Source organism: Procambarus clarkii, chromosome 37, assembly GCF_040958095.1.
Source record: "Procambarus clarkii isolate CNS0578487 chromosome 37, FALCON_Pclarkii_2.0, whole genome shotgun sequence".
NCBI classification, from domain to species: domain Eukaryota; kingdom Metazoa; phylum Arthropoda; class Malacostraca; order Decapoda; family Cambaridae; genus Procambarus; species Procambarus clarkii.
In genome coordinates, this window is record NC_091186.1 from 19,127,665 (window position 1) to 19,152,266 (window position 24,602).

Here is a 24,602-nt window from a genome sequence, read left to right on the forward strand (position 1 = left end):
CCTGAAGTTCCTGTACCCTTAAGTTAAGTATTATATGGTGTAAGTGTGCCTACTCTGGTAGTAACGATTGGGGGAGACCTGGGGATAGTATTTTGCCAGTGTTTGGGTACCCCTAAGTGTTGTGTTTGTATTAGGGTCCCACGTGGTTTCACTACCCTAAGCTGCATCCAGCTTCAGTGCTTATCCAGTAGTACTTTACCCTAGCTTGTTATTAGTGTAAACCTTGTATCCTGCCTACGTGGACCAAGGCTTTTAACGTAAGATAGTGTGGTAAAGTTATTATTATTATTGTTATTGGTGTGAGTGTATATGGGGGGTTGTTAACGGGTTAATAAATAAGTACATGAATTACAGAGTATCTCTTCTTCCCAGGTGGGAGCGCCGTGATCAACCCTTAGACTAACATATTTGGTCTTGTAGCAAGTTATTACTACTGTGGATAGTTTATTTTGGGGGCCGGGCCTTTTAGCTCTCCCATATTTGATACTCCTGTCTTCTAACTACCTATACCCCTTAATAGTACCAGTACCCCATAGAAGCCCCTCTCATATCGTTTGTAACAACCGGTAAAGTAGGACGCTGGATACTCAGTTTTCTGTCAAACAGGACTCAGCGAGTAACGGTCAACCATATAAAATCTAGTCCAAGTGCAGTGAAAAGCTCTGTACCTCAGGGTATAGTCCTTGCACCGCTGCTTTTCCTTATTCTCATATCAGATATAGACAAAAATACAAGTCACAGCTTCGTATCATCCTTTGCAGATGACACAAAAATCAGTATGAAAATTACCTCGGCTGAGGACATTGAAAAACTTCAAGCTGATATTAATAAAGTTTTCGACTGGGTATCAGAAAATAACATGATGTTTAACAGTGATAAATTCCAGGTACTCAGGTACGGTAAAAATGAGGACCTTAAACATAATACAGAGTACAAAACACAATCAAATGTACCCATAGTAGGAAAACAGCATGTAAAGGATTTGGGAATAATAATGTCTGACGACCTAACGTTTAAGAAGCATAACCAAGCAAATATTGCGTCAGCCAGAAAAATGAATGGATGGATTACGAGAACTTTCAAATCCAGGGATCCCATCACAATGGTTGTACTCTTCAAGTCACTTGTGTTCTCCCGTCTTGAGTACTGCTCAGTACTCACTTCCCCCTTCAGAGCAGGAGAGATTGCTGAAATAGAGGGAATACAGAGAACATATACGGCACGCATAGATGCAATAAAGCACCTAAACTATTGGGATCGTCTCAAAGCCCTCCAAATGTACTTACTAGAAAGAAGACGAGAGAGATATCAAATAATATACACCTGGAAGATACTGGAGGGCCAAGTACCAAATCTACACAGTAAAATAACAACGTACTGGAGTGAACGATATGGAAGAAAATGTAGAATAGAACCAGTGAAGAGCAGAGGTGCCATAGGCACAATCAAAGAACACTGTATAAACATCAGAGGTCCGCGGTTGTTCAACGTCCTCCCAGCAAGCATAAGAAATATTGCCGGAACAACCGTGGACATTTTCAAGAGGAAACTAGATTTATTCCTCCAAGGAGTGCCGGACCAACCGGGCTGTGGTGGGTATGTGGGCCTGCGGGCCGCTCCAAGCAACAGCCTGGTGGACCAAACTCTCACAAGTCAAGCCTGGCCTCGGGCCGGGCTTGGGGAGTAGAAGAACTCCCAGAACCCCATCAACCAGGTATCAACCAGGTATCAACCAGGTATCAACTAGACAGACTGAGTGAATGGTCCAACAAATGGCTGTTGAAGTTCAACCCGAGTAAATGCAAAGTAATGAAACTAGGTGGTGGAAATAGTAGGCCAAACACAGGATACAGAATAGGAGATGAAGTACTTAATGAAACGAACAGAGAAAAAGATCTAGGAGTTGATATCACACCAAACCTGTCTCCTGAAGCCCACATAAAAAGAATAACGTCTGCGGCATATGCGAGGCTGGCTAACATCAGAACAGCGTTCAGGAACCTGTGTAAGGAATCATTCAGAATCTTGTACACCACATATGTAAGACCAATCCTGGAGTATGCGGCCCCAGCATGGAGCCCGTACCTTGTCAAGCACAAGACGAAGCTGGAAAAAGTCCAAAGGTATGCCACTAGACTAGTCCCAGAACTAAGAGGCATGAGTTACGAGGAAAGGCTGCTGGAAATGCACCTTACGACACTGGAAGACAGAAGAGTAAGGGGAGACATGATCACAACCTACAAAATCCTCAGAGGAATCGACCGGGTAAACAAGGATAAACTATTCAACACTGGTGGGACGCGAGCAAGGGGACACAGGTGGAAACTGAGTACCCACATGAGCCACAGAGACGTTAGAAGGAACTTTTTCAGTGTCAGAGTAGTTAACGGATGGAATGCACTAGGCAGTGATGTGGTGGAGGCTGACTCCATACACAGTTTTAAATGTAGATATGACAGTGCCCAGTAGGCTCAGGAATCTGTACACCAGTTGATTGACAGTTGAGAGGCGGGACCAAAGAGCCAAAGCTCAACCCCCGCAAGCACAAATAGGTGAGTACAAATAGGTGAGTACACACACACACACGCACACATACGCACACATACGCACGCACGCGCGGGTGCACACACACACACACACACACACACACACACACGCAGATTTGGGGGGCCTCGTAGCCTGGTGGATATCGTGCAGGACTCGTAATTCTCTGGCGCGGTTCGATTCTCGCACGAGGCAGAAACAAATGGGCAAAGTTTCTTTCACCCTGAATGCCCCTGTTACCTAGCAGTAAATAGGTACCTGGGAGTTAGTTAGCTGTCACGGGCTGCTTCCTGGTGTGTGTGTGTGTGTGTGTGGTGTGGAAAAAAAAGTAGTTAGTAAACAGTTGATTGACTGTTGAGAGGCGGGCCGAAAGAGCAAAGCTCAACCCTTGCAAACACAACTAGGTGAATACACACACACACACACACACACACACACACACACACACACACACACACACACACACACACACACACACACACAGAAACAAAAACAAATGGGCACAAAACAGGCAGAAACAAATGGGCAAAGTTTCTTTCACCCTAAGTGCCCCTGTTACCTAGCAGTAAATAGGTACCTGGGAGTTAGTCAGCTGTAACGGGCTGCTTCCTGGGGTGTGTGTGTGTGTGTGTGGTGTGAAAAAAAAAAGTAGTTAGTAAACAGTTGATTGACAGTTGAGAGGCGGGCCGAAAAAGCAAAGCTCAACCCCCGCAAAACACAACTAGTAAACACACATACACACACACACACACACACACACACACACACACACACACACACACACACACACACACACACACACACAACTTTTTTAGAAAAGTAGAAAGAACTTTTTTAGTGTCAGAGTGGTTGACAAATGGAATGCATTATAAGTGATGTGGTGGAGGCTGACTCCATACACAGTTTCAAGTGTAGATATGATAGAGCCCAATAGGCTCAGGAACCTGTACACCTGTTGATTGATGGTTGAGAGGCGGGACCAAAGAGCCAGAGCTCAACCCCTGCAAGCACAATTAGGTGAGTACATGGACACGTGATTCTGTGATCCCGGGCGCCGGCGAGAAACGATGTGCAGTTTCTTTCACCCTATGCCCCTGTTACCTAGCAGTAAATAGGTACCTGGGAGTTAGTCAACTGTCACGGGCTGCTTCCTGGTGTGTGTGTGTGTGTGTGTGTGTGTGTGTGTGTGTGTGTGTGTGTGTGTGTGTGTGTGTGTGTGTGTGTGTGTGTGTGTGTTTGTGTGTGTGTGTGTGTGTGTGAAAAAAGTAGTAGTAGTTAGAAACGGTTGATTGACAGTTGAGAGGCGGGCCGAAAGAGCAGAGCTCATCCCCCGCAAGCACAACTAGGTGAATACACACACACACACACACACACACACACACACACACACACACACACACACACACACACACACACACACACACACACACACATATAAATAGGATAACGACAGCAGCGTACTCTACTCTGGCAAAAGTTAGAACATCATTCAGAAACCTAAGTAAGGAGGCATTTAGGGCGCTTTACACTGCCTACGTAAGGCCAGTCTTAGAGTATGCCGCCTCATCATGGAGTCCCCATCTGAAGAAGCATATAATGAAACTGGAAAAGGTTCAGAGGTTTGCAACGAGACTCGTCCCAGAGCTACGAGGGATGGGGTATGAGGAGCGCCTGAGGGAACTGTGCCTTACGACACTAGAAAGAAGAAGGGAGAGGGGATGACATGATAGGAACGTATAAGATACTCAGAGGGATTGACAGAGTGGACATAGACGAAATGTTCACACGGAATAGTAACAGAACGAGGGGTCATGGATGGAAGCTTGAAACTCAGATGAGTCACAGAGATTTTAGGAAGTTTTCTTTTAGCGTGAGAGTAGTGGGAAAATGGAATGCACTTCAGGAACAGGTTGTGGAAGCAAATACTATTCATAATTTTAAAACCAGGTATGATAGGGAAATGGGACAGGAGTCATTGCTGTAAACAACCCGATGCTCGAAAGGCGGGATCCAAGAGTCAATGCTCGATCCTGCAGACACAACTAGGTGAGTACAACTAGGTGAGTACAACTAGGTGAGTACACACACACACACACACACACACACACACACACTCACACACACACACTCACACACACACACACACACACACACACACACACACACACACACACACACACACACACACACATGCGGGGACGGCGGGAATACATACCGTCCAGCAGGTCTCTGTCGGGCGCGGGGATGCTGGCGGAGAGCTGGTCGACGATGTTGAAGTGTAGGAGGTCAGTGGGGTGGAGGGCGGAGGCGTGGAGGTGCCACTGTGTCAGTCTGCCGTCCAGTGCCACGGAGAAGAAGCTGGGGTCCTCGCCAGGTTCCGTGTCCACCCACACCACCTGCGCCACCACCAACACTACCGTTATACTCACGATATATATCTCAGCCCTGCATGTTTAACATTATGATATATTTCAAGGTTGCAATGAAGCTGCCGTTACCCTTCTCTTAGTGTCACTGTCTATGGAACTTCATAGTTTCTTTTTGCCGTCGTTATCTCTTTTTAACATTTCTAACCAGTTTGACGAATTCTTGTTCTAAACCGACTTCTCCATTCTTAATCCTTTTGTACCAAGCTCTCTTTCTACCTATAAGGTTCTTCAGATCCATTGTTATCTATTTCTAGTCATTATTATTCGATCTATTCAATTTGTATGGTATCTTGAGGTTATCTTGAGATGATTTCGGGGCTTTTTTTTTTTTTTAGTGTCCCCGCGGCCCGGTCCTCGACCAGGCCTCCACCCCCAGGAAGCAGCCCGTGACAGCTGACTAACTCCCAGGTACCTATTTACTGCTAGGTAACAGGGGCTGATTCAGGGTGAAAGAAACTTTGCCCATATGTTTCTGCCTCGTGAGGGAATCGAACCCGCGCCACAGAATTACGAATCCTGCGCGCTATCCACCAGGCTACGAGGCCCCCGTGGTATACTACGTGCCTGTGCTTTGTCTAGAATATTTTTAAATAAGTTATATTTTGAATCCACATCGAAATCCCTCTTTACATCAGCCATCGTTGTCCATGGAATATGTGCATCAAACATGATTGTTGTCACATGCCTCTCACAGATTGTACACATACGGTTATTATATCTATATATTCATTTCTCGTCCTGGCGAGGGATCTGGGGGACCTACCAACTCACCACTTAGTGACGGATATACAAAAATACATAAATATATAAATAGCTAAATTCAGAAATATAAGAACTAAAGGTAAAATTTGATCCGGGGCCCTGCCTGCCGGGGCCCAGGAGCTACACCAGGGGTGTAGAGGCTGTCTGGGACAACACAGAATTAAACACGAAAGAAGTTGGAGAACTTTATACGTACTGAAAATTAACTGGCAAAGAGGTTCATATATATATATATATATATATATATATATATATATATATATATATATATATATATATATGCAATTGACGATCACAAAACACTGATCATTTTATGCGGAAAATCCACAGAGAAATATGAAATGAGGTGAACGTTTCGGCTTGTTAAAGCCTTTGTCAACACCAGACTGACTGGAAGAGAAGGGAGAAGAGGTGAGGATATATAGGCCGACACCTGACCAACCAGGTCAGGTTGCAGGAGACAGTGGTGTGTGTGTGTATGATGCAGGAGACAGTGGTGTGTGTGTGTATGATGCAGGAGACAGTGGTGTGTGTGTGTATGATGCAGGAGACAGTGGTTTGTGTGTGTGTGTGTGTGTGTATGATGCAGGAGACAGTGGTGTGTGTGTGTGTATGATGCAGGAGACAGTGGTGTGTGTGTGTATGATGCAGGAGACAGTGGTGTGTGTGTGTATGATGCAGGAGACAGTGGTTTGTGTGTGTGTGTGTGTGTGTATGATGCAGGAGACAGTGGTGTGTGTGTGTGTATGATGCAGGAGACAGTGGTGTGTGTGTGTGTATGATGCAGGAGACAGTGGTGTGTGTGTGTGATGCAGGAGACAGTGGTGTGTGTGTGTATGATGCAGGAGACAGTGGTGTGTGTGTGTATGATGCAGGAGACAGTGGTGTGTGTGTGTATGATGCAGGAGACAGTGGTGTGTGTGTGTATGATGCAGGAGACAGTGGTGTGTGTGTGTATGATGCAGGAGACAGTGGTGTGTGTGTGTATGATGCAGGAGACAGTGGTGTGTGTGTGTATGATGCAGGAGACAGTGGTGTGTGTGTGTATGATGCAGGAGACAGTGGTGTGTGTGTGTGTGATGCAGGAGACAGTGGTGTGCGTGTGTATGATGCAGGAGACAGTGGTGTGTGTGTGTATGATGCAGGAGACAGTGGTGTGTGTGTGTGTGATGCAGGAGACAGTGGTGTGTGTGTGTATGATGCAGGAGACAGTGGTGTGTGTGTGTATGATGCAGGAGACAGTGGTGTGTGTGTGTGATGCAGGAGACAGTGGTGTGTGTGTGTGATGCAGGAGACAGTGGTGTGTGTGTGTGTATGATGCAGGAGACAGTGGTGTGTGTGTGTGTATGATGCAGGAGACAGTGGTGTGTGTGTGTGTATGATGCAGGGGACAGGGAGACTGACCTGGGTGACAGGCAGGAGATGCTTGCCCGTCATGGTGGTAGACGGGATGATGACGGGAGCGGTTGGGGAGCGGACATCATACATCACCACAGTGCCGTCACTCCAGCCCGCTGCCACCATGCTGCCATGCTGTGGCAACCACACCTGTCATTATCCTCACACACCTGTCATTATCCTTACACGCCTGTCATTATCCTCACACACCTGTCATTATCCTCACACGCCTGTCATTATCCTCACACACCTGTCATTATCCTTACATGCCTGTCATTATCCTCACACACCTGTCATTATCCTCACACGCCTGTCATTATCCTCACACACCTGTCATTATCCTTACATGCCTGTCATTATCCTCACACACCTGTCATTATCCTCACACGCCTGTCATTATCCTCACACGCCTGTCATTATCCTCACACACCTGTCATTATCCTCACACACCTGTCTCATCCTCACACACCTGTCTCATCCTCACACACCTGTCTCATCCTCACACACCTGTCTCATCCTCACACACCTGTCTCATCCTCACACACCTGTCATTATCCTCACACCTCTGTCTCATCCTCACACACCTGTCTCATCCTCACACACCTGTCTCATCCTCACACACCTGTCTCATCCTCACACACCTGTCATTATCCTCACACCTCTGTCTCATCCTCACACACCTGTCTCATCCTCACACACCTGTCTCATCCTCACACACCTGTCTCATCCTCACACACCTGTCTCATCCTCACACCACTGTCTCATCCTCACACCACTGTCTCATCCTCACACCTGTCTCATCCTCACACACCTGTCTCATCCTCACACACCTGTCTCATCCTCACACACCTGTCTCATCCTCACACCTGTCTCATCCTCACACCACTGTCTCATCCTCACACCTGTCTCATCCTCACACCTGTCTCATCCTCACACCTGTCTCATCCTCACACCTGTCTCATCCTCACACACCTGTCTCATCCTCACACACCTGTCTCATCCTCACACCTGTCTCATCCTCACACACCTGTCTCATCATCACACACCTGTCTCATCCTTACAACACTGTCTCATCCTCACACACCTGTCTCATCCTCACACCTGTCTCATCCTCACACACCTGTCTCATCATCACACACCTGTCTCATCCTCACACCACTGTCTCATCCTCACACACCTGTCTCATCCTCACACACCTGTCTCATCCTCACACACCTGTCTCATCCTCACAACACTGTCTCATCCTCACACCACTGTCTCATCCTCACACACCTGTCTCATCCTCACACACCTGTCTCATCCTCACTCCACTGTCTCATCCTCACACACCTGTCTCATCCTCACACACCTGTCTCATCCTCACACACCTGTCTCATCCTCACAACACTGTCTCATCCTCACACCACTGTCTCATCCTCACAACACTGTCTCATCCTCACACCACTGTCTCATCCTCACAACACTGTCTCATCCTCACACCACTGTCTCATCCTCACACACCTGTCTCATCCTCACACCACTGTCTCATCCTCACACACCTGTCTCATCCTCACACACCTGTCTCATCCTCACACACCTGTCTCATCCTCACACACCTGTCTCATCCTCACACACCTGTCTTATCCTCACACCACTGTTTCATCCTCACACACCTGTCTCATCCTCACACCACTGTCTCATCCTCACACACCTGTCTCATCCTCACACCACTGTCTCATCCTCACACCACTGTCTCATCTTTACAATATGATTTGCACATTTATTATATCCTAGATAGGGTACCCGGCGGTGCCCGGGGCGATCCCAGAAAAATGGGCCATTTAATTGTTGTGAGGCCCCGACCACCTCTTGTTAGGACCAACTGGATTGACCATGGCTCGTCCATGTTGGTCATCTACCTTTCACTAATCACCATGCAAAGTTTTGTGAGGCTGGCTCCAAGCGTCTAGCCGCCAGAGACAACCAATTGAGCAAACAAACAAACAGACAGACAGACATTCACTCTTATAGTAAAGATGTTGGTTGAAATAATTAATAGTTTTAAAAAAATATTTCTTGTCGACATATATGCTATAGTTGTACTGTTCTTGTTCATGTTCTCTCTTGCTCATTCCCGGCAGCTGAGCCAGGGTTCATAAGGCATTAACCTGTCTCCTTACGAAACCTGTACATCTTTCTTCAACTATGGTGGAGTAGTTTGTTAATATGTGATGTTGTTAAGGCGGGTCGTAAAGTGTTTACGAGCCGCCTACGAGCATAATAACCTGCGAGGTCTTCCACGAGGCCTCGTTGTTAGTGCGCCGCCAGCTGCTACATTGTTTACTAAACTAACCGGCCATGACGGAGGAAAGATGTAGATGTTTCGCAGGTGGAGACACGCGTTTGGTGAGTCGTGGCTCACTACACCGCCTACACTACCACCCGTCATGGGCTTTACAACCACCTTTACAACACCTCAACTGACGAGGCTCGAACGACACTTTTTGAGAAGGGGACAGGCAGTTAGTGTATATATATACTGTACATGTTAGTCTTATATCGAGGTCCCCCGCATCCTGGGGTCAAACTATTGACCCCAGGATGCAGCTAAGTTGACTCTCTCCTGGGCATCTATTTACTGCTACGTGAACAGGTGCATTAGGTGATAGGAGACATGCACATAAATTTCAGTCCCCTCCCGGGATTTGAACCCGGAATTTTCGATTGTGAGTCGAGAACGACGCCCAGTTGTACTCCAGGACGTCTCTGTCCCACACCCGGCTCCTTCTTCTCAACACCCCTCCCAGTGGTGTCTTGTGGGGGGGTAAAGAGGACGGAGAGGCACAGGTAAAGGGAAAGTTTAGAGATTGGAAATACAGTGAGAGTTACTGTTATATATATATATATATATATATATATATATATATATATATATATATATATATATATATATATATATATATATATATATATATATGACAATATCAGACCACGAAGGAAAAATGAAACAGGAAATTTCCTGTTTCATTTTTCCTTCGTGGTCTGACATTGTCACATTCTTAATCACGTGTTTATTTTCGTGATATACACACACACATATCAACCCGTTCTCGCAAATTCGTAAAGTCAATATTGACTTATTAACTACGTGCATAGGTGATATACTAAACATAATAGATACCCTTAAAAAGATTCATAGAAAACACCGACCTTACCTAACCTTGTTAGTATCTTAAGATAAGCATCTTATTGCTTCGTAATTACAATTATTACCTAACCTATAATAGGTATAGGTTAAGTAATAATTGTAATTACGAAGCAATAAGATGCTTATCTTAAGATACTAACAAGGTTAGGTAAGGTCGGTGTTTTCTATGAATCTTTTTAAGGGTATCTATTATGTTAAGTATGTCACCTATGCACATATTTAATAAGTCAATATTGACTTATTAAATTTGCGAGAACGGGTTGCATATATATATATATATATATATATATATATATATATATATATATATATATATATATATATATATATATATATATATATATCATCAGTTCATAAAGCAGGTGGTACAGCTGACAAACAATTACAAAATAATATCACATCCACCGGTACTATCAAAATATTTGACATTTTTGTAAAAACCGTTCTACTCCTACTTTGTAAAATTCCACATACTAAGTCCCCGACACTTTGGCTTCCGCTCCCAAAAGAGTACCAAGTGTTAGTCTGCTTGACTTAATCTACTCAGCCCTTGACAAAAATGAGTTCCCAATTGGCCTCTTCATTGACCTGAGAAAGGCCTTTGATACTGTTAACCATAACCACCTCTTACTTAAACTCCGCCATTATGTCATCCCAAGCCTTGCTCTGAACTATATCCCATCCTGTCTCTGTGACAGACACCAATATGTAGCCATCAATGATATAACCTCTCCTACTCTCCCACTAACTGTAAGGGTGCCACAGGGCAGCATCCTAGATCCTCTCCTATTTCTTTACATCAATGATTTGCCAAATGTTTCTAACATTCTTAAACCTATATTATTTGCAGACGATACTACCCTCATCTACTCAAACCCCAACATACACACACTCAGTAATATTATCAACAATGAATTATAAAAGTCTACTCATGGATGTCAACCATCAAACTCACACTAAACATAGGAAAGGCCTTCAACATTTCATTTGGAAGTAACTCACCAAACCAAATTCAGCTTCAGATAGACAATGTTAATATCAGAAATAAAAATAATGGAAAGTTCCTTGGCCTATACTTAGACAAGAGACTCAACTTCAGTACCCATTTACAATATAAAGGCAAAAATGTCTAAAAAAAAAACGGTCGGTATACTTTCTAAAATCAGATATTATGATCCCTACTATGCTCTCCTCTCATTATACTATGCACTAATCTATCCCTATCTTACATATGGTATCTGTGCATGGAGTTCAACCACTGCAAATTACCTCAAGCCCATCATCACTCAACAAAAATCTGCTATCAGAACTATAACAAACTGTCTTCAGACAACACTCAGCCCCTCTGATTAAGTCCCTTAACGTCCAAACATACAGTGACTCCTCACATTCTCATGTACTATCTACATGTACAAAACCTTGTTCCTAAATGCTAATCTTGATCTGAAACTTTTCATTGATATATGTAATAAAACCAATGAGCACCACACCAGAAATAAATATATCTTTGATAACCTCAGTCAAACTAAATGTGTGCAAACACTCTATGCAAATAAAAGGGCCCAGTCTATAGAACTCACTCTCTGATGAATTAAAAAATTGTCCTACCCATGACCTGTTCAAGAGTACAATAAAAACAGTACCTAATTTCATCTTCATAGTTTCCTACCTTGTGCTTCAAACTCACACTGTATCTTGTACTACCCACTCCCACATTATTAGTACTTAAGACATGCAAAATTTCCTGTATAATCATTTCAATAAATTTGTATTGTAGTTATTATGTTGAAATCAAATTCTGCTAGAATATACCTTCTAATTAATCTTACTTGTATCTGATAGATTAAGGAGCTGTGGGAAACACTACGCGGGTTAGTGGCTTTCCACACAATAACACCACCAGTGTTTTATAATAATAATACAAATTATTCATTGCGTCGGGGACAGGAAGCCAGGTTATAAATACAGTACATGTTAGGCTTATACCTAGTTACCTTCCGGTAGAAGTGGAGAGAGAGAATGTTACAGGAAGTGGTCAATAGTTACCTTAGGGTGGAAGTGGAGGGAGAGAATGTTACAGGAAGTGGGCAAGAGTTACCTTAGGGTGGAAACGTAGGGAGAGAATGTTACAGGAAGTGGGCAAGAGTTACCTTAGGGTGGAAGTGGATGGAGAGAACATCACAGGAAGTGGGCAAGAGTTACCTTAGGGTGGAAGTGGAGGGAGAGAACATCACAGGAAGTGGGCAAGAGTTACCTTAGGGTGGAAGTGGAGGGAGCAAACGTCACAGGGGGGGGGTGGGGAAGAGTTACCTTAGGGTGGAAGTGTAGGAAGAGAACGCCACAGGGAGTGGGCAAGAGTTACTTTAGGGTGGAAGTGGAGGGAGCAAACGTCACAGGGGGGTGGGCAAGAGTTACCTTAGGGTGGAAGTGTAGGGAGAGAACGCCACAGGAAGTGGGCAAGAGTTACCTTAGGGTGGAAGTGGAGGGAGCAAACGTCACAGGGGGGGGGTGGGGAAGAGTTACCTTAGGGTGGAAGTGTAGGAAGAGAACGCCACAGGGAGTGGGCAAGAGTTACTTTAGGGTCGAAGTGGAGGGAGCAAACGTCACAGGGGGGTGGGCAAGAGTTACCTTAGGGTGGAAGTGTAGGGAGAGAACGCCACAGGAAGTGGGCAAGAGTTACCTTAGGGTGGAAGTGGAGGGAGCAAACGTCACAGGGGGGGGGGGTGGGGAAGAGTTACCTTAGGGTGGAAGTGTAGGAAGAGAACGCCACAGGGAGTGGGCAAGAGTTACTTTAGGGTGGAAGTGGAGGGAGCAAACGTCACAGGGGGGTGGGCAAGAGTTACCTTAGGGTGGAAGTGTAGGGAGAGAACGCCACAGGAAGTGGGCAAGAGTTACCTTAGGGTGGAAGTGTAGGGAGAGAACGCCACAGGGAGTGTGGAAGACTCTCTCAGGCGAGGCGGGGTTCTTGAGAGTGAAGAGGCACAGCATCCCAGCGCCCTCCGGTCCACCAATGTCTCCTGCAGGCCCCGACACCATCATCAACACACACCTTCACAAGTTCACTCCCATGTTAGTATACCCTTAAAATCATTTTCTTTAAAAGTAGATTATTGTTCTAAAAATTACAGCGTCGGCCTTAAAAATCAGGTTAATATTCTAAAATAAATTGAGTATTGATCATAAAAATCAGATTATTGTTGGTTAAAATTAGAGTATCGGTCTTAAAAAATTACTTTATTTTTCTTTAAATTCATTGATTGGGTCGTGCAGGTACAGCAGAGGCCTCGCTTCTTGCAGGCCGGGGCCCCTCCGTGGTGTCGCTTTCTTGTGGTGAGGGGCTCACGTACACCTCCCTGAGGCCAGTAGAGGTTGCCTTCGCCCCCTCTTCTGCCCCTCTTTGGGTGTTGTACATGCAAAAGGGCACCATGTTGTGAGCCATTGGACCGCCCGCTGGAAGGGTCGCCTGTGAAGGGCCGCCCTGAGTGTCCAGGCTGGGGGCCATAGGGGGTAGTAACTAAGGTCTATACATCAGTGTGGGAGAATGTACGATGCAGTAGGACTTCCCTGTTAAGAAGGAATAGCACCGCAGGAGACGACACACCCTTCCTGCACTGGCCCGCGCTCGGCCTCTCTGGCTGCCCTGGTAGGTGGTATCTCTTGGTTCCAGGCCCCAGACTGTTTAAAATAATTGCTTTATGGATAACGACACGACCTCTCTTACCCAGGCCCCTGAGTCGGACTGTGATGGAAGACCGGCTCTGTAGCCCCCGCTACATTGGGCCCCGACCAGACTACTCTTCCCTCCCCCCATCCGCGAGTGGAGGGGAGTAGTTTAAAAAAAAAAACTAGAGGAACATCTGGCGCGAAAGAACTTTTGTAACACAGCATCAGCATGGATTCAGGGATGGCAAGTCCTGCCTCACAGGGTTAATTGAATTCTACAACCAGGCAAGAAAGAGAGGGGTGGGCAGACTGCATGTTTTTGGATTGACAGAAAGCCAAAAACAAGATTACCACACAAGAGACTTGTGCATAAGCTGGAGATGCAGGCAGGAGTGAAAGGGAAGGTACTCCATTGGATAAGGGAGTACCTAAGCAACATGAGACAACGAGTCACTGTGAGGAGTGAGGTCTTGGAGTGGCAAGGCATCACCAGTGGAGTCCCTCAGGGATAAGTCCTTGGACCTATGTCCTTGGACCTATATTGTTTCTAATATATCTCCCGGAGGGAATAGATTCGTTCCTCTCATTGTTTGCTGATGATGCAAAAATTATGAGGAGGATTAAGACAGAGGAAGATAGCATGAGGCTACAAGATGATATAGACACACTAAATGAATAGTCCAACAAATGGTTACTAAAGTTCTACCCAAGTAGTAGGCATCCATCAGTCTCAGGAGACTATGGAGTTGCACTCTGGTGTCAGCCTGGTCTGGAGTGGTCTCACCAGGGCGCAAAGCCAGATTACCCAAGTAAATGTACGGTAATGAAACTAGGCGGAGGAAAAAGGAGGACAAACACAGAATACCGAAAGGGAGATGAAGTCCTTCATGAAACTGACAGAGAGAAAGATCTACGAGTTGATATCTCGCCAAACCTGTCTCCTGAAGCCCACATCAAAAGAATAACATCAGCGGCGTATGTAAGGCTAGCTAACACAAGAACTTCCTTCATGAAACTTTGTAAATAGTCCTTCAGAACTTTGTATAACACATATGAAACGCCAATCCTGGAGTATGCGGCCCCAGCATGGAGCCCGTACCTTGTCAGGAATAAGAGGAAACTGGAAAAAGTTCAGTTATGCCAATAGACTAGTCCCAGAACTAAGAGGCATGAGTTAGGAGGAAAGGCTGCATGAAATGCACCTCACGTCGCTGGAAGACAGGAGAGCTAGGGAAGACATGATCACTAGCTACAAAATTCTCAGCGGTATTGACAAGGGTAGATAAAGATGAATTGTTTAACACAGGTGGTACACGAACAAGGAGACACAGGTGGAAACTGAGTACCCAAATGAGCCACAAAGAAATTTGAAAGAAATTCTCAGTGTCAGAGTAGTTAGTAAATGGAATGCATTAGGCAGTGATGTGGTGGAGGCTGACTCCATACACAGTTTCAAATGTAGATAGGATTGAACCCAGTAGGCTCAGGAATCTGTACATCAGTTGATTGACAGTTGAGAGACATGACTAAAGAGACAGAGCTCAACTGCCGCAAGCACAACTAGGTGAGTACAGCTAGGTGAGTAGAGCGCCCCCCAGGTGGACTGACCGGCGGTGTAGGCGGCGCCAAAGAGGTCCGGGTAGACGGGACTCCAGCAAATGTCTGCCACCATGAACGTCCTGGACTTGTCGTGGTGGAACTTCCAGAGTGGCAGCAACGACCCTTCCAGCGGACGGAACTCGTCGCCCCCGTCCTCCCAGTACCGGAAATCTGCAACACAGTTACATAGCTCCCAGTACTATTTTTACTGTGCTTCATCACCTTCCCTACCCATCACCACCTTCCCTACCCTCCACCACCTTCCCTACCCATCACCACCTTCCCTACCCTCCACCACCTTCCCTACCCATCACCACCTTTCCCTACCCTCCACCACCTTCCCTACCCACCACCACCTTCCCTACCCTCCACCACCTTCCCTACCCTCCACCACCTTCCCTACCCTCCACCACCTTCCCTACCCTCCACCACCTTCCCTACCCTCCACCACCTTCCCTACCCTCCACCACCTTCCCTACCCATCACCACCATCCCTACCCATCACCACCTTCCCTACCCTTCACCACCTTCCCTACCCTTCACCACCTTCCCTACCCACCACCACCTTCCCTACCCTCCACCACCTTCCCTACCCTCCACCACCTTCCCTACCCTCCACCACCTTCCCTACCCATCACCACCTTCCCTACCCTTCACCACCTTCCCTACCCACCACCACCTTTCCCTACCCTCCACCACCTTCCCTACCCACCACCACCTTCCCTACCCTCCACCACCTTCCCTACCCTCCACCACCTTCCCTACCCTTCACCACCTTCCCTACCCACCACCACCTTCCCTACCCTCCACCACCTTCCCTACCCTCCACCACCTTCCCTACCCATCACCACCTTCCCTACCCATCACCACCTTTCCCTACCCTCCACCACCTTCCCTACCCACCACCACCTTCCCTACCCTCCACCACCTTCCCTACCCTCCACCACCTTCCCTACCCTCCACCACCTTCCCTACCCATCACCACCTTCCCTACCCTTCACCACCTTCCCTACCCTCCACCACCTTCCCTACCCTTCACTACCTTCCCTACCCTCCACCACCTTCCCTACCCTTCACCACCTTCCCTACCCACCACCACCTTCCCTACCCTCCACCACCTTCCCTACCCTCCACCACCTTCCCTACCCATCACCACCTTCCCTACCCATCACCACCTTTCCCTACCCTCCACCACCTTCCCTACCCATCACCACCTTCCCTACCCTTCACCACCTTCCCTACCCTCCACCACCTTCCCTACCCTTCACTACCTTCCCTACCCTCCACCACCTTCCCTACCCTCCACCACCTTCCCCACCATTCACCACCTTCCTTACCCTTCACCTCCCAGTACTGTAGCCTGGATCATACACACCTCCCAGTACTGTAGCCTGGATCATACACACCTCCCAGTACTGTAGCCTGGATCATACACACCTCCCAGTATTGTAGCCTGGATCATACACACCTCCCAGTACTGTAAGCCTGGATCATACACACCTCCCAGTACTGTAAGCCTGGATCATACACACCTCCCAGTACTGTAAGTCTGGATCATACACACCTCCCAGTACTGTAGCCTGGATCATACACACCTCCCAGTACTGTAGCCTGGATCATACACACCTCCCAGTACTGTAGCCTGGATCATACACACCTCCCAGTACTGTAGCCTGGATCATACACACCTCCCAGTACTGTAAGCCTGGATCATACACACCTCCCCAGTACTGTAAGCCTGGATCATACACCCCTCCCAGTACTGTAAGCCTGGATCATACACACCTCGCAGTACTGTAAGCCTGGATCATACACCCCTCCCAGTACTGTAAGCCTGGAGCATACACCCCTCCCAGTACTGTAAGTCTGGATCATACACACCTCCCAGTACTGTAAGTCTGGATCATACACACCTCCCAGTACTGTAAGCCTGGATCATACACACCTCCCAGTACTGTAGCCTGGATCATACACCCCTCCCAGTACTGTAGCCTGGATCATACACCACCTCCCAGTACTGTAGCCTGGATCATACACACCTCCCAGTACTGTAGCCTGGATCATACACCCCTCCCAGTACTGTAGCCTGGATCATACACCCCTCCCAGTACTGTAGCCTGGATCATACACCCCTCCCAGTACTGTAGCCTGGATCATACACACCTCCCAGTACTGTAAGTCCTGGATCATACACCCCTCCCAGTACTGTAGCCTGGATCATACACCCCTCCCAGTACTGTAGCCTGGATCATACACCCCTCCCAGTACTGTAGCCTGGATCATACACACCTCCCAGTACTGTAAGTCTGGATCATACAAACCTCCCAGTACTGTAAGCCTGGATCATACACCCCTCCCAGTACTGTAAGTCTGGATCATACACACCTCCAGTACTGTAAGCCTGGATCATACACACCTCCCAGTACTGCAAGTCTGGATCATACACACCTCCCAGTACTGTAAGCCTGGATCATACACACCTCCCAGTACTGTAAGCCTGGATCATACACACCTCCCAGTACTGTAAGCCTGGATCATACACACCTCCCAGTACTGTAAGCCTGGATCATACACCCCTCCCAGTACTGTAAGCCTGGATCATACACCCCTCCCAGTACTGTAGCCTGGATTATACACCCCTCCCAGTACTGTAAGCCTGGATCATACACCCCTCCCAGTACTGTAAGTCTGGATCATACACCCCTCCCAGTACTGTAAGCCTGGATCATACACCCCTCCCAGTACTGTAAGCCTGGATCATACACCACTCCCAGTACTGTAAGCCTGGATCATACACCCCTCCCAGTACTGTAAGCCTGGATCATACACCCCTCCCAGTACTGTAAGTCTGGATCATACACCCCTCCCAGTACTGTAAGCCTGGATCATACACCCCTCCCAGTACTGTAGCCTGGATCATACACACCTCCCAGTACTGTAAGCCTGGATCATACACCCCTCCCAGTACTGTAAGCCTGGAACATACACCCCTCCCAGTACTGTAAGCCTGGATCATACACCCCTCCCAGTACTGTAGCCTGGATCATACACCCCTCCCAGTACTGTAAGCCTGGATCATACACCCCTCCCAGTACTGTAAGTCTGGATCATACACCCCTCCAAGTACTGTAGCCTGGATCATACACCCCTCCCAGTACTGTAAGCCTGGATCATACACCCCTCCCAGTACTGTAAGCCTGGATCATACACCCCTCCCAGTACTGTAAGTCTGGATCATACACACCTCCCAGTACTGTAAGTCTGGATCATACACACCTCCCAGTACTGTAAGCCTGGATCATACACACCTCCCAGTACTGTAAGCCTGGATCATACACACCTCCCAGTACTGTAAGCCTGGATCATACACACCTCCCAGTACTGTAAGTCTGGATCATACACCCCTCCCAGTACTGTAAGCCTGGAGCATACACCCCTCCCAGTACTGTAAGCCTGGAGCATACACCCCTCCCAGTACTGTAAGCCTGGAGCATACACACCTCCCAGTACTGTAGCCTGGATCATACACACCTCCCAGTACTGTAGCCTGGATCATACACACCTCCCAGTACTGTAGCCTGGATGATACACACCTCCCAGTACTGTAGCCTGGATCATACACACCTCCCAGTACTGTAAGTCTGGATCATACACCCCTCCCAGTACTGTAGCCTGGATCATACACACCTCCCAGTACTGTAGCCTGGATCATACACACCTCCCAGTACTGTAGCCTGGATCATACACACCTCCCAGTACTGTAAGCCTGGATCATACACACCTCCCAGTACTGTAAGTCTGGATCATACACACCTCCCAGTACTGTAGCCTGGATCATACACACCTCCCAGAACTGTAGCCTGGATCATACACACCTCCCAGTACTGTAGCCTGGATCATACACACCTCCCAGTACTGTAGCCTGGATCATACACCCCTCCCAGTACTGTAGCCTGGATCATACACACCTCCCAGTACTGTAAGTCTGGAGCATACACCCCTCCCAGTACTGTAGCCTGGATCATACACACCTCCAGTACTGTAAGTCTGGAGCATACACCCCTCCCAGTACTGTAGCCTGGATCATACACACCTCCCAGTACTGTAAGCCTGGATCATACACACCTCCCAGTACTGTAGCCTGGATCATACACACCTCCCAGTACTGTAAGCCTGGATCATACCCACCTCTCAACACAGGCGCCATAGAGACCGGGAGAGGAGAGCACCGTTACCTTGAGAGATGTCGTCGTAGATGTTCTGGTTGAGCATCCGCTCTACGAGGACGGCGGCCAGGCGCAGCCCCGGCAGGTCCAGCGACACCTTCCCGAACTCCTCCTGCCTTGCCGGACGGACCACCACGATCGGGTCTAGGTTCTCCTCGGACAAACGGTTCGTGATTAATTACAAGTTGGTTTTGGAAAGGCGGGTGGAGAGGGGAATTTGTGGACCTATCAGTGTGGATGGCTGTATTCAGATCTAAGTAGTGTCTGAGAGGTGTCACAACCCGTTTTATGGGTTTTATGGGCCACAGCACATAAAACGGAGGAAAGGGTCCTTAAAGATATTGTTAATAGAAACGTTATCCCTACAGACAAAAATCAGAAGATACAACTGACGATTTACTATAATACCAGAAAAACGGCCAGCCTACTCATGAGAAACTCTCCAGACACAAAGCAGAACGCTTTAAAAGAGACCAACGTCGTCTATGCCTTCAAATGCCCTCTTGGGGACATTAAGCCTCAAAAAACCCAGTATATAGGCAAGACAACAACATCTCTTTCTAGGCGTTTAACGATGCATAAGCAACAGGGCTCCATTAAGGAACATATAATCTCTTCCCACAAACAAACCATCACAAGAGAAATCCTAGTAAACAACACAGAAATCATCGATAGATACAGCGATAGCAGACGGCTTGACGTTTGCGAGGCACTACACATCAAGAAGTCAACACCAGCAATCAACAGCCAATTAATGCACAACTATATTCTACCCACTTCAAGACTCCGCTCCAATATAGAAGCATCAAGAAATATGGACCAATAGGCTTTCTACAATTACTTCCATTCAATACCCATTGTTCCGTGTTCTGTCTTGTGTTTGAATTTAATACCCATTCAATACCCATTTTTTCGTGTTCTGTCTTGTGTTGGAATTTAATACCCATTGAATACCCATTGTTGAAAGTTCGTTTTTCACCTCATCCCCCTCACCCAAATGTAGATATATACCTCGAATATGTGTAAGCTCTATTCAGTTTCAGTTGTGTGTTTGTAAACTAAAGTCTTTGAAAATGTAATAAGTTTTACGAAACGCGCTCAAGTGTCGCGTCAGACTAGAAATAAAAATGAATTTTGGAGAATTGATCTTTGAATTACCACCAACAGTGAAAAGAAATGTACGAAAGATTGAGAAAATTCGTGTTAGAATTATTAATCTTACTTTTTCGGTCATATTTAATAATATATGTCTACAGGAAAGACATATATTATTAAATATGACCGAAAAAGTAAGATTAATAATTCTAACACGAATTTTCTCAATCTTTCGTACATTTCTTTTCACTGTTGGAGGTAAATCAAAAATCAATTCTCCAAAATTCATTTTTATTTTTAGTCTGACGCGACACGAGCGCGTTTCGTAAAACTTATTACATTTTCAAAGACTTTAGTTTACAAATACACAACTGAATAGAACTTACGCATCTCCGATTTTGTTTATATCTACATTTGAGTGAGGTGGATGGGGTGAGGTGGCATTAATAGGGTATTAATTTCAACACAAGAGAGAACAAGAGGTGGCATTAATAGGGTATTAATTTCATCAACACAAGACAGAACACGAAACAATGGGTATTGAATAGAAGTGATTGTAGAAAGCCTATTGGTCCATATTTCATCAAGCATCATATAGAAGCATCAAGATGGTGGGCCACATATCTGTAGCAAGGAAGGTGGGCCACATATCTGTAGCAAGGAAGGTGGGCCACATATCTATAGCAAGGAAGGTGGGTCACATATCTGTAGCAAGGAAGGTGGGACCACATATCTGTAGCAAGGAAGGTGGGCCACATATCTGTAGCAAGGAAGGTGGGCCACATATCTATAGCAAGGAAGGTGGGTCACATATCTGTAGCAAGGAAGGTGGGCCACATATCTGTAGCAAGGAAGGTGGGCCACATATCTGTAGCAAGGAAGGTGGGCCACATATCTGTAGCAAGGAAGGTGGTGTGGGCCACATATCCATTACAAGAAAGGTGGTGTGGGCCACATATCCACAACAAGGAAGGTGGTGTGGGCCACATATCCATTACAGGAAAGGTGGTGTGGGCCACATATCCACAACAAGGAAGGTGGTGTGGGCCACATATCCATCACAAGGAAGGTGGTGTGGGCCACATATCCATCACAAGGAAGGTGGTGTGGGCCACATATCCATCACAAGGAAGGTGGTGTGGGCCACATATCCATCACAAGGAAGGTGGTGTGGGCCACATATCCATCACAAGGAAGGTGGTGTGGGCCACATTTCCATCACAAGGAAGGTGGTGTGGGCCACATATCCATCACAAGGAAGGTGGTGTGGGCCACATATCCATCACAAGGAAGGTGGTGTGGGCCACATATCCATCACAAGGAAGGTGGTGTGGGCCACATATCCATCACAAGGAAGGTGGTGTGGGCCACATATCCATCACAAGGAAGGTGGTGTGGGCCACATATCCATCACAAGGAAGGTGGTGTGGGCCACATATCCATCACAAGGAAGGTGGTGTGGGCCACATATCCATCACAAGGAAGGTGGTGTGGGCCACATATCCACAACAAGGAAGGTGGTGTGGGCCACATATCCATCACAAGGAAGGTGGTGTGGGCCACATATCCATCACAAGGAAGGTGGTGTGGGCCACATATCCACAACAAAATACCCAAGACAACAAAGCACTGGTGTACTGCATTGATGTACTGGTATACTGCAGTATATGGTGTTGTATACACAGTATGCTGTGTATATTGCTGGAGGTCAGTATGCTCTATTCTGACCTCCCACACATGTAACATACTGATAAATGGATAAAATTCTCCGTAATATAATGCGTATAGCGCATGTCATAGTATGCTAAGGTCTGGTAAACTCACCTGGGCATTGGCGCCCCTGTGGGCACCTTTTGGGCAGCTACTGTGTGGTGGGCAGACCTGCACGCACATACGTGTGTAAGTACATATATATAAAATCACCTGCAAAAGCCTATTTTGACCCATGCGAGGCAGTTCCTATTATATATTCACTTATACTCAGTGTTACATATGTGTAACTTACGCTGGAGACAGTCAAGTGATCTCTCGTCTCTTATGGTACCCGATAATTGCCTCTATAGATCACCTATTCTATTTCTTAAGATACAAATTACCTAAGTCTTTCCTCTTTCTGAACTGATTCAATTTTCGTTTCGTGTTGTCTTGAGATAAGGAAGGTTTCTAGTTGCTGGGGTCGTCAATCTTGTGTGTCCGGGTGTAGGTGTACCCTCCTACACACATGAGGGTGTAGGTGTACCCTCCTACACACATGAGGGTGTTGGTGTACCCTCCTACACACATGAGGGTGTTGGTGTACCCTCCTACACACATGAGGGTGTTGGTGTACCCTCCTACACACATGAGGGTGTTGGTGTACCCTCCTACACACATGAGGGTGTTGGTGTACCCTCCTACACACATGAGGGTGTAGGTGTACCCTCCTACACACATGAGGGTGTTGGTGTACCCTCCTACACACATGAGGGTGTTGGTGTACCCTCCTACACACATGAGGGTGTTGGTGTACCCTCCTACACACATTAGGGTGTTGGTGTACCCTCCTACACACATGAGGGTGTAGGTGTACCCTCCTACACACATGAGGGTGTTGGTGTACCCTCCTACACACATGAGGGTGTAGGTGTACCCTCCTACACACATGAGGGTGTTGGTGTACCCTCCTACACACATGAGGGTGTTGGTGTACCCTCCTACACACATGAGGGTGTTGGTGTACCCTCCTACACACATGAGGGTGTTGGTGTACCCTCCTACACACATGAGGGTGTTGGTGTACCCTCCTACACACATGAGGGTGTTGGTGTACCCTCCTACACACATTAGGGTGTTGGTGTACCCTCCTACACACATGAGGGTGTTGGTGTACCCTCCTACACACATTAGGGTGTTGGTGTACCCTCCTACACACATGAGGGTGTTGGTGTACCCTCCTACACACATTAGGGTGTTGGTGTACCCTCCTACACACATGAGGGTGTTGGTGTACCCTCCTACACACATTAGGGTGTTGGTGTACCCTCCTACACACATGAGGGTGTAGGTGTACCCTCCTACACACATGAGGGTGTTGGTGTACCCTCCTACACACATTAGGGTGTTGGTGTACCCTCCTACACACATGAGGGTGTTGGTGTACCCTCCTACACACATGAGGGTGTAGGTGTACCCTCCTACACACATGAGAGTGTTGGTGTACCCTCCTACACACATTAGGGTGTTGGTGTACCCTCCTACACACATGAGGGTGTTGGTGTACCCTCCTACACACATGAGGGTGTTGGTGTACCCTCCTACACACATGAGAGTGTTGGTGTACCCTCCTACACACATGAGGGTGTAGGTGAATTGTAGGAGTTAAGACGTTGATCAATCACTTTTGATGTTCTCAGTGATTGCTCTATGTCGTAGGTGTTGTTAGTTACCTCAGCGAGTTATTGTTACCAGTCATAGGTATTGTTAGTTACCTCAGCGAGTGATTGTTACCAGTCATAGGTATTGTTAGTTACCTCAGCGAGTGATTGTTACCAGTCATAGGTGTTGTTAGTTACCTCAGCAAGTGATTGCTTCTTGTCACAGGTGTTTATAGTTACAAAGCGATGACTCCATATCTAACTCTATATATAGGTGTGAGTTTGGCGGGTATGTATGATGTTGGAAACACAGGTGGAGACTTCAACAGGATGCTGAGTAATGAAC

General features: G+C 46.9%; 1 protein-coding gene across 1 annotated transcript in view; it reads right to left on the reverse strand.

Moving 5' to 3' along the window:
• The window catches only part of LOC123765904 (dynein intermediate chain 2, ciliary), a 77,887-nt gene that overhangs the window by 26,960 nt on the left and 26,325 nt on the right, over positions 1–24,602 (reverse strand). The window contains exons 5-9 of the mRNA XM_069337201.1: positions 19,818–19,959; positions 15,592–15,753; positions 13,216–13,337; positions 7,140–7,268; positions 4,760–4,940 (exon numbers count right to left, since the gene is read on the reverse strand). Of these exons, the coding sequence (XP_069193302.1) occupies positions 4,760–4,940; positions 7,140–7,268; positions 13,216–13,337; positions 15,592–15,753; positions 19,818–19,959 (736 nt within the window). The remainder of the gene's footprint in view (positions 1–4,759; positions 4,941–7,139; positions 7,269–13,215; positions 13,338–15,591; positions 15,754–19,817; positions 19,960–24,602) is intronic.